The sequence below is a fragment of the Monodelphis domestica genome, chromosome 2 (genome assembly GCF_027887165.1).
Source record: "Monodelphis domestica isolate mMonDom1 chromosome 2, mMonDom1.pri, whole genome shotgun sequence".
Lineage (NCBI taxonomy): Eukaryota > Metazoa > Chordata > Mammalia > Didelphimorphia > Didelphidae > Monodelphis > Monodelphis domestica.
Genome location: NC_077228.1, coordinates 181,172,981 through 181,188,934, shown reverse-complemented (window position 1 = coordinate 181,188,934; position 15,954 = coordinate 181,172,981). Strand labels below are relative to the sequence as shown.

Here is a 15,954-nt window from a genome sequence, read left to right as displayed (position 1 = left end):
AGGGGAAGAGAGAAGAAAGAGAGCATTGGCCACGGCATCTCCTGGTATGAATACCAGATATTTATATATATTTATAAATTTATAAATGATATGAATACCATTTATAACTTATGTGATCATGGTTGAGTTGTTTAACTTCCCTGTGCCTCTGTTTCCTTTTCTAGAAAATGAAAGGTATTGGGAGGTGAGACAAAGATAGTAATGAGATTAAACCATTTTACTTCACTCTTATTCCTCTTAGTTTTATGTATGCAAAAAAAAAAAAGATAAATGACTTGACTCAACCCAAAACAAAAAAAAAAGACTGACAAAATGGCAGATGGGATTTCAGGCCTCCTCCAACACTGGGGAAAAATGACCACAAGAGCAAGGCAGCCCAGTGTCCTCCACCTAAATCTCCCAGTTCAACTCCTGCAGGCAAGGTGGGGGGTGAGAGGGGGACAGATTGGGGTTCAGCAGCCTAGTTACCTTTCACCCAGACCTCAGAGCTCCCTGGCTCCCATCAGGAGCAGGCTGGGGAGAGGAAGTGGCTTGTCTCTTTGGGTACAAAGAGACCTCCAGCTTGGCCAGAGTCAGCCTGGGGAACAAAAGCAAAGAGGGGGTCCTGCCTCCAAGAGTCCCCCCAGGCTTGGGCAGGGCCCATTTTGCAGAAGGCAAAAGGCAAGGCAGGGTAGTGCCACCCTGGCCCAGTAGGGGACAGGGCTCCCCGCCCTCCCTGCCCCCCAGGGCCCTCACAGCCTGTGGCTTTCGCTTCCTGCAGGGCTGACAGTTAGGGCCCCCGCGCGGCACTGGGCTGAAGCAACTTAGAGTGTGGTTATTTTGGGGAGGCCTCTGAGCTCTGTTGGGAGCCACTCTTCTAGCCTTTCCCGCCACCTCCCGCCCCCGCTTCCCCCCCTCAACTATTTCCATTTTCTGGGTCAGACGCACCCAGACACACATTTGAGGGGAGTAGCTGCAGTCGGGGCTTTCCAAGGTTTTTTTTTTTTCTTTTTTGGTGAAAGCAGCTCACTTCATGGCCCCACCGACATTCAGCAGCTGCCTCTCCCTCCCCAGGCGCTGCCCAGCTAGCGAGCATTGGCCCCGAGAAGGGTCCTCTGAGGGAATCTAACCTCCTCCCTCCCTCCCTAGCTATCTCTTAGCAGAGCAAGGCACACCAGGAGCTTTTTTTTAAACCTTACCTTCGAGTTCTGTCTTAGAATCAATACTGAGGCAGCTAGGCCATTGGGATAAAGTGACTTGTCCAGGAGCACAGAACTAGGAAGTGTGTGAGGTCACATTTAAACTCAGGACCTCCCCCAGCTCCATCGCAGAGCCACCTCGATGCCCCACATCTTCTTAAATGGTCCTTAATTGATTGATTGATTCCACCTCCCTGGAAAAAAGTTTCTCTTCTATCTCATTTCTAAATTCAGCGTTGGCTTTCTTTAAAAAAAAAAGCATAAATATATATATATGTATATATATTTGAGATAATTAAAGTATACAAATGTAAAAATCATTAAATACTTCCCAAATACACGTAAAATTTTTAATATTCATTTTTTAAAATTTTGAGTTCTAAATTCTCCCTCCTTCCTTCCCCGTTGAGATGGCAGACAATAACAATTATACTTGTAAGGTCATGCAAAACATATTTCTATATTATCCATGTTGCAAAAGAAAATCCACACACAACTGAAACAAAGTTTTAAAAAGTACAATTCAATCTGCAGTGTTCATCAGTTTTCTCTCTGGAGGTAAATACCATTTTTTATCACCGGTCCTACAGAATCTTTGTGGATATCAGCTGTGGCTTTCAATAATTACGTGCATCTTGAAGGCAGAAACTATCCATCATTCTATCCCCAGAGCCCTAAACTTATTGGCTTGCTTAGTTGAAGAGAGAATCTACCAAAGTTCTTATTTCATCAGCAGGCTGTTCTGGATTCTGGGAAGCTCAGATACTGGGGCGATTGCCTCATAAACTCAAGGGTCAGGGAGAGGAGCAGAATTTAATAGACCGGTGGTTCCTAACCTGGAGGACACAAGATTATTTCAAGGATGAATTTTATCAAATGTCATTTAGATATTTAACTCCACTAAGTCAGTTTAGCCTTTTTTTTAGTGTTGTCCGGCTTTTAGTTGACCACATTTAAGGTTTTCTTGCCTAAGATACTGGAGTAGTTTGCCATTTTTCTCTCCATCTCATTTTATGGATGAGGAAACTGAGGCAAAGAAGGTGAAGTGCCTTGATCAGGCACAGGGGTTTGGGGCCAAATTTGAACTCAGGAAGATGATTCTTCCTGATTGTAAGCCCAGTGCTCTATCTCCTATACCCCCTAGCTGTCCTAGTAAGATGTGCAGCTTAACTCAGTAAAATAAGCAAGAGTACCGCCTACATATTGGTCTTATACATGTAAAATGTTTCATTCTAAATTTTACTTACATCTTCTTTGTCCATCCCCTACATATGTCAATATATTTATAGTAACTTATAATCAGAGATCTAGAAATGGAAGGGACCAGATCTTGGCAGTTTAGTCCAACCCCATTACTTTATAGATGGGGAAACTGAGGCTGAGGTTCAATGACACCCAGTCACACAAATAGCATCAGAAGTGACATTTGAACCTGAAGCACAGTACCATCTCCCCCTCCCCCCAACCCCGGCCCCCTCACTCCAAAAGAACTATCTCAAAAGGGGAAGAGATTAATAATACCAACAGACTAAAAGTCTGACATTCTATGCAGGATTCCCTAATCAATCTCCTTCACTTCACGGAAGTCATTTTGTTGTTTTTCTATTTACATTGTTTTAGCTATGGTGTAGTTTTCTGGTCTCTGTTTTCCCAAGTTCATAATATTCGGTTGTACCCTAACTAGTCAAACCATTTCATAACGAACACCCATAATAGTTCCAGCTCTTTGCTGCCAGAAACATTTTGAAGGCTATGTAGGGCCCTTCTTTTTTTAGCATTGGCCTCCTCAGGATACCTAGCAATAGGATCTTGGATCAAAGGGTAGGGCTATTTCAGTCACTTCCCAGCAATTATACCAATTCATAGTTCCACTAGCAGTATATGTGTGTCTTGTAGAACTTATTTTCAAAACAGATTTTAATCAGTGCAATGATCTAGGACAATCAGGAAAGATGTGACGGGGAATACTCTCTACCTGTTGGACTCATCTTTCACACTCAGCGCAGTTAGGGCTTTATTTGGGGGTTTTGGTTATGTATGAATGTACACTTACAGCAATGACCAAAAGGGAAGTGGATTTTGCATGGCAATAAATTTTTTTTTTAAACGATGCCGATGTGATGAATTCATAGTAGTTGTATTTTCTTTAGCTTTGGAAAGCCTTTTGGGCTGTATAGAACAGGAGCCACGGGGACAAGCCTTTCCCCAAGGAGAACACTATCCGGTCTGGCCTTTCTTCTGCTTCAGGTGGTCGAAGCTGCATAGGAAGGCAAACTGACTCATTAGCAGCCCCAGGTGGCCAACAGGATGCCTACCTCTTGAGCCTTTACACATTGTAGTTTCATCAGTCCAAAGTCCTCATGTGGTAAGACTAGCTCAACTTTAGCAAGTTAACATCATCGGAAACACTCTAATGGGAGGGGATAAAACATCATCAGGTTGGGGATCTGCCCATGGAGACCCAAATGCCTGGGTCAATCCGAAGAACCACTCTACAAGGCCAGCAGGTGGAGCTGCAAGGAAATCTTTTCCAGTTATTGAGAGTGGGATAGAGGGGCAAAATAAGCACAATGTGAGCAATAAACTGATGAAAGGAAGTCAATGCTAAGGCTCATCATTTTTCTAAGTGGAAAGCTGACATGTGACAATCATCACCCAGCCTCTGGTTCACCTGCCAGTGAGCAGGAATAGCTTCCTAGGAGGATGGGATGAGCCTAGATTAAGCTGGTTAATAGGCAAGTCCTTCAGACCAGCAGCTAGGTAGGAGCTAGGTGACCATAGTCTGAGATTGGCCTGAATCACCTAAAGTTAGGGGGGATCTCAGTAGAAGTCCTAGCTCTATATTAGATATTACAGTAGTAGTACTCTATATTAAACAGTCTGATTTTGATCTTTTCCTCATTAGCTAGTAAAAGCTGAGGAAAGAGGGGCTGTGGTCAGACCCCAGGGCAAGGTCTGATAAGAATTAGTTTCCAGGAGGCAGCTAGGTAGCTCAGTGGATTGAGAGCCAGGCCTAGAGATGGGAGGTCCTGGGTTCAAATCTGGCCTCGGACACTTCCCAGCTGTGTGACCCTGGGCAAGTCACTTAACCCCCATTGCCTAGCACTGACCACTCTTCTGCCTTGGAACCAAAACAGTATTGATTCCAAGACAGAAGGTAAGGGTTTATTAAAAAAAGAAAGAGAATTCGTTTCTAATAAGGACAATCCCCAAGAACTTTTTGAAGTTGCCACCTGGAATTACTGAGGTTAGAGTATAGCAGACAGAAATGGAAAGCTGCCTAAACCAGATTCAAGTTCATTTGGATTCCAGTGAAGCTCTCAAATTCAAAGGGAATGAAGACAAAATGACGCATTAGCAACTCCCAGTGGGCACCCACCTCTCAAACCTTTACTAGATAAGGTCTGGATTCAAGTTCTTGGATTTAAATTGGATTCAGGGTGCCACATAGACCTATCCCCAGTTCCAGAAGGTTATATATCCTTTTTGGCAATGACTAATAGGAAGAAAAATAAGAAGGAAAGTATTAGAGAGGATAATTTTAGAACTGGGAGAGACATAGAAGCCATCATGGACAACCCCATCATTTTACATTTAAGGAACTGGGAAAAAGGTAGTATGGCTTATCCAAAATTTACACAATTGGCAAGAAAGCTAGGATGTAAACCTGGCCCTCGGGGAAGGAAAGCAAAAAGGGGAGAAAAAAAGGAATGAAGCCATAACCTTCTCCCAATATACTTTAGGTATCACTGTTTGATACTTTCTCATGGATTTTTCACTGCTATTCTAGACTTAGGCAGTGGAATATTTAATTCTATCACTGAAATTCTTAGGGTCAGGCCTAAAAGATGGCCACAAACAGGTCAGTAGGATAAGCAGGGGCTACAAGAACTTCTAATGAAGTACAAGTCAAAATACACTGGATGAAGACTAAAATGGTCAGCAATCATTTAAGGAGCCTAATAAACTCCAGAAAGATGTGAACAAGGTTAAGAAAGTGGCCCCTATTCACAGCTGAGTAAGAGAAGGTCTGAAACAAAGAACTTGAGAGTCTTTCTGACTTGAACTATTTACATTTTTTAAATTATCCTTTGACCCACACACAACACAACAGTCTAGCACTCATGATCAGATAAGTATCCTCCTCCCTGGATGTCTTCATAATCTTTTAAATTCAACCCTCTTTCAACAACCCAGAATTGAATGTCCCTGCAGTCAATTATTCTTGTTTGACATCACTCATAAGACTGAAGGATCGGCAGGAAAATCAGTAGTATCCCAGCAATTCTTCAGCCAAAACCTCAACAACGAAGGGGTCAAGGGCACTAAGTCTTTATTGCTGTGTCTCTGGATTTGTAGACCACACCTCGGCTCTTCAGCTCCCGAACAATTCCTGCAACAAGGGAAGAGAAAGTTCTGTGAGAAGGAAATAGACACAACAAGAAAGCAAGAACATTGCAGATAAAAGAATAGAGGGTAGAGAGGGACAGGATCCAGGTAAACTTCTCTGAGGTCATTATCAGTAAGAAAGGATTGATTCTTTAAAAAAAAAAAATTTTTTTTGTCCCTCCCTCTGCTGGGGATTCTAAAACCAGAGACAGCCCAAGCAACGAAGGACCTTTCAAGAACACCTTCATTTCCCTGCATGCCCACTCAAGGCTGTGGATAGTGAGGCACATGCTTAGATAGAGTGTGATAGGCCTTCGCTATCTTGTCCTTTTCTGGTTTAAGGAGTCCAGTTGCCTGCCCAAGGCTGCTGGCTACTTTGGGAATGTTCTAGCACTCTCAGGCCTTGCTTACAACACCCAGCACCGTCCATCCGTCTGTCCCCCCCAACCCCCCCCCCCCCCAGGAGTCTTCAAATTCCTCCCAACTTTGTAATAATCTAGCCAGACCTTCTTCAACACCCAAAGCAAGGATTGACTCTTATTCATGCAACTTGCTACAAAAGCACCAATCTAGGGGGATGCTTGATGAACGTATACCTTGAGGTAGGCGGCCAGTGACAGACACAGCATAAACTCCAGGCTTGAAGGTACCTAAGAGATGAAAGGAGACAGATAAGACTACAAAGAAGTCCAGAAGAAGGACTTGGGCTACTACTGAAGAGAGCACTTCAATACTGGGCTGAAGGAAAAGTCAGGTGCTATACTTTCTCTCAACCTAAGCTCCACTGCTATCCTGATGAAACCCAGGATTAAGAACAACAGAGCTGTCTTTCCTTCTTGACAATCAGGGATGGAGGGGAAGAGATCTGAAATACACACTGCTGAAAGGAATAAGGGAAGGAGATACTCACTGACTCGCTGCCATTTGGAGACCCAGCTGTCCTCCGGGCTCATCATTGCAATGATCCTGTAAATGAAAAAGGTACCTTGAGTTTCTCTTTGCTGGACAGACAAAACACAAGAAAACCTTGAGAGTCTCTATAATCACTTTTATTTTACCTTTTCACAGTCCTAGATTGGTCACTACAAACTGTCCTAGTCATTACCTCACTGGTGCCAGACACACTATACTATTTCCTAATCCCAAGATCTTTCAGGACTGGGGTTCTTCACCTATTTTGTGTCATGAAACCCTCTGGCAGTCTCTAGACTGCCTGTAGTAAAGCCTATAGATCCTCAGACTCCCTCCATCTAAGTACCTTCTAAGGATAATGTTTTCAAATGTCCAAAATAAAATACAATGAATTACAAATTCAGTTATTGATATTAAAAAAAAAGTTTAGAAGTCCCAAGTTAAGAATCTTCTTGTTGTGGGGAATAGGTTATTCTTAGAGACGGGCAGCAAGTGTAGGACTCAAGTGTCACTGTTCACAGATAATGTGAACACTAAGTCCAGAGCTTCTAAGAAAGAGGTGTCTTCCTTGCCCACAGTATTCCCATAAATCAGATTTTTAAAAAAAATGACTTCCTCATTTCTATCAATAGAATCCTCCTAGTCATTCAAGTTGGAAACCTTAGGATTATCTTTGAGTCTTTTCTCTTAAAGACTCCAGCTTACTGTCATTCCCTCTATACCCATCCATCAAGTTCTCAAAATGTCTCCAGAAATTTCCTTCATTCCAAATGCTACTACCCTAAGAAAGGGTAGTACTGTCTTACACCTAAGCTTTCACAACAGCCTTCATACTCCCAGTCTCTGTACTTTTCCCTACAACTCTCCTTTCTATCCATCCTGCTACACACCTGCCACAATATTCTTCCTGCAGCACACACCTAGCAACTTTACTGTTTAACAACTCCCAATGAAGGGGCAGCTAGGTAGCACCGTGAATTGAGAGCTAGACCTAGAGAGAAGAGATCTTCGATTCAAATGCGGCTGTAGACACTTCCTAGCTGTGTAACTCTGAGCAAGTCACTTAACTCCCCTTTGCCTTGCCCTTACAGCTCTTCTTCTGCCTTGGAACCAAAAACAAAAGAAAATTCCTAATGGTTCCCACTGGCCTACAAGACACAGTCTACAAGTTGGCACCAGCCTACCTTTTTAGTTTTATATTATCTTATTTTAGACTTATCTCCCTTACAAGTACCCTACAAATCCTGACAAGTAGGACAATTTCTAAAACATGCCTTTATTCATCTTATTTCTGGATGTCTGGAGTACATGCTCCCCTTGTTCTCCACCTAATCTAGTTTCTCTTAGAGGTCCCTGAGTAGATTTCAAAGGGTTTACAAATAGGGATGGAAAAAAAATACCTCTTTATTTCTGCTATTCCCTATCTGAATTTTAGCATTTTCTTCAATTATTTTTTTAAAATGGAACAGTATAACAGTATAATATTTCACCATGGTGTCTTTGGAAATGAGGGAATGGTAAAATGAGTCTAGATCAAGAGAAAATGATAAAGAGTCAGGATAAAAAGTTTGGGGAAATATTTAGATAAAATAACCCTAGAAAAGGAGTGACAAATGAGAGTAAAGAATAAAGTATCATTCACAGATACTAAAGGGAAAATAGTAGACTTGCCAGTTAACATCACTATTTCCTCCTTTTTTATTTTATCTTTTAACACAGAAGAGGCAGTTTCACCCTGGAGAAACAATCAGGCTTTGAATTAGCCCAACACCTGCCCAGTTCAGATGAAAACCAAATGAAAAGTTAGTCCTCTGTTCTTTGGGTCCAGTCCCTGGAGCTTACTTTTTTATTATTCCCTAATCTCCAGAGACACCAGCTGAGTAGATGGTGAAATATTAACACTGTTACCCCTTTTTTTTTTTATCAAAGGGAGAACTCTTCACTAAAATGAGAAAGTAACAACCCTTTCAATGTCACATCTCAGATTTCCCTCTGAGACTGTATCTGACTTCTCTCCTTCCTAATATAGGCTATCCTTGGGTACTGCTGACTTTACTTACCATGCTGATTAGAGTAAGAGTGGGAAAACTACATTTGAGAGAATGGCACAATGAAGGAAAAAGAGAGGAAAACTACTTACCCATCAAAAGAAGAGCTTGTACAGTCATATACCATCTCTCGGTTACCTTTCATCTGTAGGTATGAGTCACAATTATCACAGCCATCATACTCAAATTGGTCTATAGTCTAAAGAAACATGAAAAGGATGCAGTCAGTAGGTTCAGCTAAAAAAAGGCAGATCATCTCCCACTACTGTATCCAAGGAATGCAGGTCCTGTGTTAAATGCTGCAAATCCTCCCCACCTTCAATTTACAACCTCTTAGTATTTGTTCCTTCATTTCCTAGGTCTAATTTAAATAGTCCTCAGGCTCTATCTTTCCTTATCCCATTTCTCCAAGTCCCAGCTTTCCTTGGGTCCAGTCCATCCCTTCATCACTTAAACCCACCCTCCTTTTCTCCACCCCTACCACTTTTTCCATCAGGATCCTTCTTCATACCCCTCCCCCTTTGCCTAGCATCTCTGTCAGCTCAAAGCAATCCACTCTATCTCATCTCCCTGTCTCCATACTACTACTTACTCTTTAACTTACTCCATCCCATATTCCAACAAAATTAGACCATTCTGTCTATTCCAGTGTCCCTCTCCTGAGACTGAAATCTCCATCATGGACCTACCAAATTCAAATTCACCTATCTCCTGAAGCCACTTCCTGGATGAAATCTTCTGACCCTAGTCCTCAGAACTTAGGCTGCTGTTTATACTTCTCTAATGCACTTATACTGTAAAGCTGTGAATTATGGTTTGCTATGTTTTGATTCCCCCACTAGACTATAAATTCCAAGGCAGGAATTGACTTTATCCAAGCTTTGCACCTACCCCAGAAAAGTGGTCTGCACCTAATGAATTACTGTTTAATGGAAGTAATCCCTTGATTAAATTAAATTCAAAAAATATTTGTTAATCATCTACTGTACTGTGTTCAAGTAACTTTACTAGGCAATTGAGATAACAAAAATAAATAAAAAACAAAGAATTTACATCCATCTTCAAAGAGTTCACATTCTTTTGGGACATAGGTTCCTCCACCAATAATCCAGGTCACTCAGGCTGGCAAAATGGGCATCAACCTCAACTCCTCACTCCTACATGCAATCAGTTGGCAAGTTCAGTTTCTACCTTTATAACATTTCTCCTATAAACTGTTTCTTTTCCTCTGACACTGCTACTACCCTGGGATATTCCTTATCACCTCAGCCTATACTACTGGGGATACCCTGAGGTTTGTTTTTCCCTGAGCTTTCCCTTATTCCAGTCCATTTTCCGTTCAGCTGTCAAACTACCTGATCATGTCACAGTCCTTGTGTGATAACTACTAGTAACTCTCAACTCCAGAACCAAAATAACATTCCCTGATTAGCCTTCAAAGCCCTTCTAAACCTAGTCCCCTCCTACCCTTCCAGGCTTCTTATACCTTACTCACTCCCACATCCTCTTCAATCTAGAGAGGACGTTCCAAAACTCCAGATATTTTCAATGACTGCCCGGAATGCTTTCCTTCCTCATTTATAACTTCTGCCCTCTTTGGTTTCCTTCAAGTCCCAGCTAAAATCTCATCTTTTGCAATTAGTCTTTCCCAATCCCTCTTTAATGCTGAAGTCTTCCCTCTACTTCTCTACTTTACTCTGTATTTTACGCAGCTATTTGTCTTCTCTACTTGACTGTGCGCTAGTTCCTTGAGAGCAAATTGGTGGTTTGTGAATCTTTGTATCGTCAGTTGCTTAGCACAGTGTCTGGCACATGGTTGGCGCTAACTAAGTGTATTTGACGGATTTAATTGTGAAAATCTTTTCATGAGCTTGTATTTTTCCTTCTCTCCCTTCCCCCTCCCCTCCAGCCCTCTTTACAAGCACTCCCCGAGCCGGTACCTTGACCAAGGAACAAAGAAGGCAAGCTCGCAGATGCCGCAAATCCTTGGGAACAGTTTCTAAAGCCATCGCCGCCGCCGCCGCCTGGAACCAAAAAAAGCCCTCACCAACCAAGGCCTCAAAAACTTCTAAGTGTAGTAGTCCCCATACTGTGCCGGAAGTATTCTTCTGACCCACTCCGAAGACCAACAACTTCCGGCGAGGGCGTGCTTCCGGACCGGAATTTCCGCATTCTGCGTTAAGAAGCCATTCCTTCCGGCCCCCTCAGATAGCCGCGAGATGGTCTCTTCCCGCCGAGAGGGCGGGGCCAGGTTAACACCTGGCTGGGGGCCCGAACCCAGCCTCCCAGGATCGTACGCGCGGGGGCGAGTTGGGTTGAAGAGGCTGTCGACTGAAATCTCGTGGGGCCAGAGCGCGCGGAAGACGCTACAGCTTCGTCTTCCTCAGGAAACGGAACCCGTCCCGCAGGCCCCGCCCCTCGCCGCCTGGGCTGGTACGAGAGGCCTAGATGGGTTCCGACCTCCAAATTGCGCCACACACACAATGATCTCGAATTTTTGAATTCAGATTTTAAAGCTTTTCTGGGATTTGGGTCAACATTGGAAACTTTTTAAAAACCGACGCTTCGATACTTGCGGCGTGAGCTCCTAGCCGGACATGTTACCTCTCAGAGCCCGAGATCGATAATTGCGCCACCTCCTGGCAGGGCCGTCGGGAGGAAACAACTCCTGCATCCATGGGAGCAGTTTATGATTGCTGAAGATTTCAACCCTCTAGGACCCTGCCCAGCATTACCCTTATATACAGAATGGAAAAACAAGCGTTATTCCTCCTTTCCTATTGGACAACTTGAACTGACGTCCCTTTCACGTTTTATCCAAACCCGCCCTCTCCTCGGCTTCCCGGCCCTTAGTTCTGGGGGCACTACCACCTTTGCAGTCATACAGGCAGACGCCTCCTCGACATCGTTCCTAGGCCTACCTAACGCCCCTTCCCCTCCAACCTGGCTATATGGCCTATTGCAGTGGCCTGCCGGTCGTTTCTGCCTCGAGCCCTCTTGCATCTCCCCAGTCTGTTTTCCAATCATTGGCCAAAAAAACCCCATCTCCATCCCACCTGAATCAAATATATGAACCCTCTACATTGGCGCTCCTTCCACATTCGCATTTACTCTTCCTTCCAGTCCTCTTATTCCTGGCACACGACACCCCCTCTCTTTAGAGTTTCACTGACTCTCCTACGCTAAAATCTCACCTTTAGCAAGAACCTTTTTCTGGTCCTCTAGCGCCTAATGCCTTCCCTCCTCTCCCTTACCCAGAGTGTGAGTGTGTGTGTGTGTGTATCCAATGTGTACATGGTTTTCTTCATATTGTTCCTATGCTAGAATGTGCCCTGGAGTTTTTGCCTTTCTTTGTAGCCCCAGTACGTGGACTATTAATGTTGATTGACTCCTATCTGGCCAAGTACCATCTTGCTGTGAAATAGCAGAGAAAAAAAGTCAAAATTGGTTTATTCAATCTGTGGCTTTTCCAAGATGTAAAAAGTTTATGTACTAAAGCTGCACATAATTTTTTTTTAAAACAACCTTTACCATCTGTCTTAGAATCCTTGCCCAGGGTCACACAACTAAGAAATGTCAAATTTGAACCCAAGATCTCCTATCTCTGGGCCCCCTAAATTAGAACATTTGTAAGAATTCTTAGTTTTATAACTTATTTTAAAAATTCCTTACTTCCAACTGTCTCACATTTGTCTAAAGAACTCAAGATGTAAAGCCCCTCCCCTCATCCATTTTACAGTTGAGAGCCACCTATCTAAATCCTGACTCCGAATCTAGGGATATTCCATGCCTCTGAGGGTGAGGGGATAACAGCTCCTGAATTCAATTCTACTGCCTCATCACTCTTTCCTAGCCTCCTGGGTATCAGAAATAATTTCTATTGATGACCTTGACAGGTGATATTACAGAACAAAAACACAAACCCAGATTTGTTATGTGGATAAATATATTAGTAAATAAATACATTTCTCAACATAGTGCCTGATTCAAGCATCTTTCTGTGTCTGGTTCAGATATAACCAGGTGGGTTCTGAGATGCTGCTTCTCCCCACCAGTTTTAAGAAGTCCTGGAGCTTCCATGGAGAGTTATTCCTGCTTCCCACATTCCTGTTCCAAATAGTGCCCAAGAGGAGTGGTACAAGGCTGAAGTATGAACCATTTTAAAGAGGTCTCTCTACCCCCTCCCCCCCATTAAGAGCCAACCTTAACTTTCTAGTCCATCCCCACTCTCCCTTGTATGATTCATGAACTAAACTTCCATGCCCTTTAACCTCATGGATCCTAGAATCCTGTCTTCCTCCTTCCTGTATTCTCTCCAGCTTTGGTCTTAGGACAGAATGCCTCAGTTTCCTCTCTGCTCTGATAGTTTTCCCTCTTCTACTGTTTCACTGTCCATTCAGACAAATTGTCTCTTTTTCCTACACCAATACCTTATATGGCCTACAGGGGTAGGAAAAGGTAGGGAAATTCTGATGATGATGGAAGGAACCTTAGGGGTCATTAAGCACAAATCCTGCCTCCTACCTCTGATGACAAAACAGGCCCAGTGAGGTTAAGTAACTTGCCCAGAAATCACTTCTGCAACAGTGAGAGATTCTGAAGGCCAAGTTAAGGGCTAGGCTTGGGTTGCTTTGGTGCATGCCCCTCAACACCCTAAGGACACAGTGATTTAGGGGACATGATGTTATGTCCTGGCTTAAAACATATTAGGCCCTTATCAGGGCTTATCCTGTGGCTTAATATAGTGGATACCACAGGTGTAGGAAGGCTTGGATAACTCAGTGTATAAGTTTAACAGTTCATTCCTACTTGTCCCTTGATAAACCTCTTCCCCTCCCCCTACCCTTTTCTCTAATAAAAAGTTAAGTAGAAATTGATTTTGGGGTACAGCAGAAGGAAAGGGTCAAATGGCTGTTTGAATGCATATCTCTAATCCAGCACAACTATAATGTTCCCTAGGACTGAATGAATGTAGGGAATGAAACTATCTGGGCCGTAGTGGGCTATGGATAGAGGAGGAAAATAGTCCAGAAGTTACCCCTCAGCATGTGTGTCTTCAGAAGATTTAACCTGGAAAAGAGCCAGGCTCATAAAAGCAATAGCTGGAAGCCCTGCTAGGCACTGACTTCTCAATGCTGCAGATCTCAGTTAGGACCAATTTGTAGATGTCATCATCCCAGAGCAAAGAACAGGAAACAAACCATGGATATGGACAAGCACTCTCTTAACACCATCATCCCTCTCCCCTATACTGGCACTTTTGAGTACAGCCAAAGAAAGGGTGTTCGCTGAGTCCCTTTCTTCTCTTAGAGAGGGAGGGAAGCAGGGAATCTGAGCTGGGCTAGGTGCCAAGTCGTCCAGGGCACATTGTTGTTGAAGGCCTTGAGCTGGAGCCCGTCCCATCTCACACTGCTTGTTCACACAGCTCTTCAATCTCCTCCTCTGGACCTGTATTCAGAGAAAGGGGAAGGGCATCAGTTTCTGAAAGGAAGTTTGACTTTGTCTTCTACCACTACCCAGAAGACAGACAACAAGGCCAGGGGACATCAAGATAGACAGGAACTGAGAGAAAAGGAGATGGGTAAAAGGGCAACCACACTGAGAGTCAAGAGAAATCTCAGGTAGGACTCAAAAGAGAGGAACATTAATTTTCCTTTCCTTCCAAAGAACTTCTGTATTAAGAACAAAGAAAACAAGTATATGCCAGGGCCTAAAATAAATGAGCATATGTATAACAAAAATCAAACAATATCTCTTAAATAAATTAAATATTATTTTTCCTACATTCCCTTAGAATTTATTTTCTTAGGACTCTAGGTCCAGATTGATTATGGGGGAGTCCTCTAAAGCTGATAATAGCCTAATGCCGTAGCCCAGGTATCTGGGCTTAGAAGTAAGGAGTAGGGGACGCTCAGGAAGGGCGTGATCAGGCAAAATAATTTTTGCAAAGCTGAACTTGAAAATTAACCATCTCTTGCCAACTGAATACAGCTGGGAAGGATGAGGTCCCTTTTGGAACAAGTTGAATCTAGCTAATATAGCTATCCATCCAGAGCAGATAGGTAGGCCCACATTGTTTCCTTAATCCTAAAGGCAAAAAAAATTCACTTAAGGAGACGGGTATTTTATAGAGCTGGGGTGACACTGTGTTCAATCAATCAACAAACATTTATTAAGTCTCTATACTATACCAGTGCAAAGACTGTGCTGATGGCATGAAAACAAAGAATGAAATAAGTCCAACCAACTTTCATTCCAACATGCTATAAGATAACAGATATATAAATATGTATATATAGGATAAATATAAAGAGAATAAAATAAGTGCAAAATAGTTTAGAAGGCACTAGGAATTGGAGATAAGGAAAGGCTTCATTCAGGTGAAAATGGTGCTTGAGCACCATCCTGGAAAAAGGGATTCTGAGGCAGAGCTAAGGAAGGAGTAGATTCCAGACAAAACAGGGAGAGCTAGAGAAAAGGAAGGAAGATGGGACATTTTATGTAAGAAACCGAATAGGAGTCAATTTGGTTAGATCAGGGAGTAATGTCTGAAGCTAGAAAAACAGACTGAAACCAGACTGTAAATTGGAGGCATTTATATTTTATCTTAGAAGCAACAGGGAGTTTCTTGAATTATTAAGTAGGGGAGTAAAATGGTCAAGCTTTAGATTAGAGGACTGTTAAAATAATCCTGGAAGCTATAAGAGTAAAGAGCAGGGGCTGGATATGAGAGGAATCATAGAATTATTTATTTAAGGTTTGGAAACAGATTGGATGTGCAAAGTGAAGGAAAATAAAATGAGAGAATAACCTCAAGGTTATTAGAAGGCTGGACAAATAGTAATGCTGTCAACAGAATTAGGTTCTGGAAGAGTAGTGGTTTTGGAAAGAAGAGTTATTTTAGAAATGTTGCATCTGAGAGATGTCTCTGGGATGTCCATTTTGAAATATCTACTAGGCAACTGGTAACATGGGACTGAGACTCATGACCAGATCAATTGATTTGTAAGTCAATATAAATATAGTAATTAAATCCATGGCAGCTGATAAGGACATAAAGAGTGTAAGAAAAGAGAATTAGAAGAGGAAGAGGGAAAGGACCAAAGACAGAGCCTTGGGAAATACTCTTAGTTTGGGTTATGGTATATTACCCTTGATCTTATATTTAGCATAAAGCATGTCTCTGTTACTCATATGGAACTATCATATATTGCCTTGTGCTATCATTATTTTGATATACAATTTTATCTTTCCTACTAGATAGTAAGTTTCTTCAGAGCAAGAACCTTGTCTTTCCCACAGGGCTTTGCACAAAGGCAGCATTTGACAAATGTTTATGGATAATTATTATTCTGTTTGTGTATATAGTTACATGTTATCTCCCCTAAAATATGGATTATTATTATTATGTATGTGTACATAGGTAC

At 42.5% G+C, this 15,954-nt stretch overlaps 2 protein-coding genes and 1 long non-coding RNA gene across 8 annotated transcripts in view; 1 reads left to right on the top strand and 2 right to left on the bottom strand.

Annotated features, from left to right (window-relative positions):
* LOC130457207 (uncharacterized) overlaps positions 1–12,505 on the top strand; it is a 38,911-nt gene extending 26,406 nt beyond the window's left edge. Inside the window, exon 3 of the long non-coding RNA XR_008916325.1 lies at positions 10,437–12,505. This is a non-coding gene — a long non-coding RNA (uncharacterized LOC130457207). The remainder of the gene's footprint in view (positions 1–10,436) is intronic.
* Positions 1,515–10,600, bottom strand: SUPT4H1 (SPT4 homolog, DSIF elongation factor subunit). The gene is made up of 5 exons (XM_001362997.4): positions 10,468–10,600; positions 8,620–8,726; positions 6,478–6,533; positions 6,164–6,217; positions 1,515–5,571 (listed from the first exon to the last, which is right to left on the bottom strand). Exons 1-5 carry the CDS (start codon positions 10,534–10,536, stop codon positions 5,504–5,506), a joined length of 354 nt encoding a protein of 117 aa, XP_001363034.1. The 5' UTR covers positions 10,537–10,600; the 3' UTR covers positions 1,515–5,503.
* Positions 12,456–15,954, bottom strand: part of RNF43 (ring finger protein 43) — a 105,347-nt gene continuing 101,848 nt past the window's right edge. For all 6 annotated transcript variants that reach the window (XM_001362915.4, XM_056816501.1, XM_016430326.2 and 3 more), the window contains one exon: positions 12,456–13,975. In XM_001362915.4, coding sequence (XP_001362952.1) covers positions 13,932–13,975 — 44 coding nt within the window. In that variant the 3' untranslated portion in view covers positions 12,456–13,931. The remainder of the gene's footprint in view (positions 13,976–15,954) is intronic.

Coding starts and splice junctions, on each gene's coding strand:
- SUPT4H1 (XM_001362997.4), bottom strand. CDS start 10,536: ATGGCTTTAGAAACTGTTCCCAAGGATTTGCGGCATCTGCGAGCTTGC. Junction 6,534..8,619: donor ACAAGCTCTTCTTTTGATGG/GTAAGTAGTTTT, acceptor TTTCATTTACAG/GATCATTGCAATGATGAGCC. Junction 6,218..6,477: donor CTCCAAATGGCAGCGAGTCA/GTGAGTATCTCC, acceptor TTCATCTCTTAG/GTACCTTCAAGCCTGGAGTT.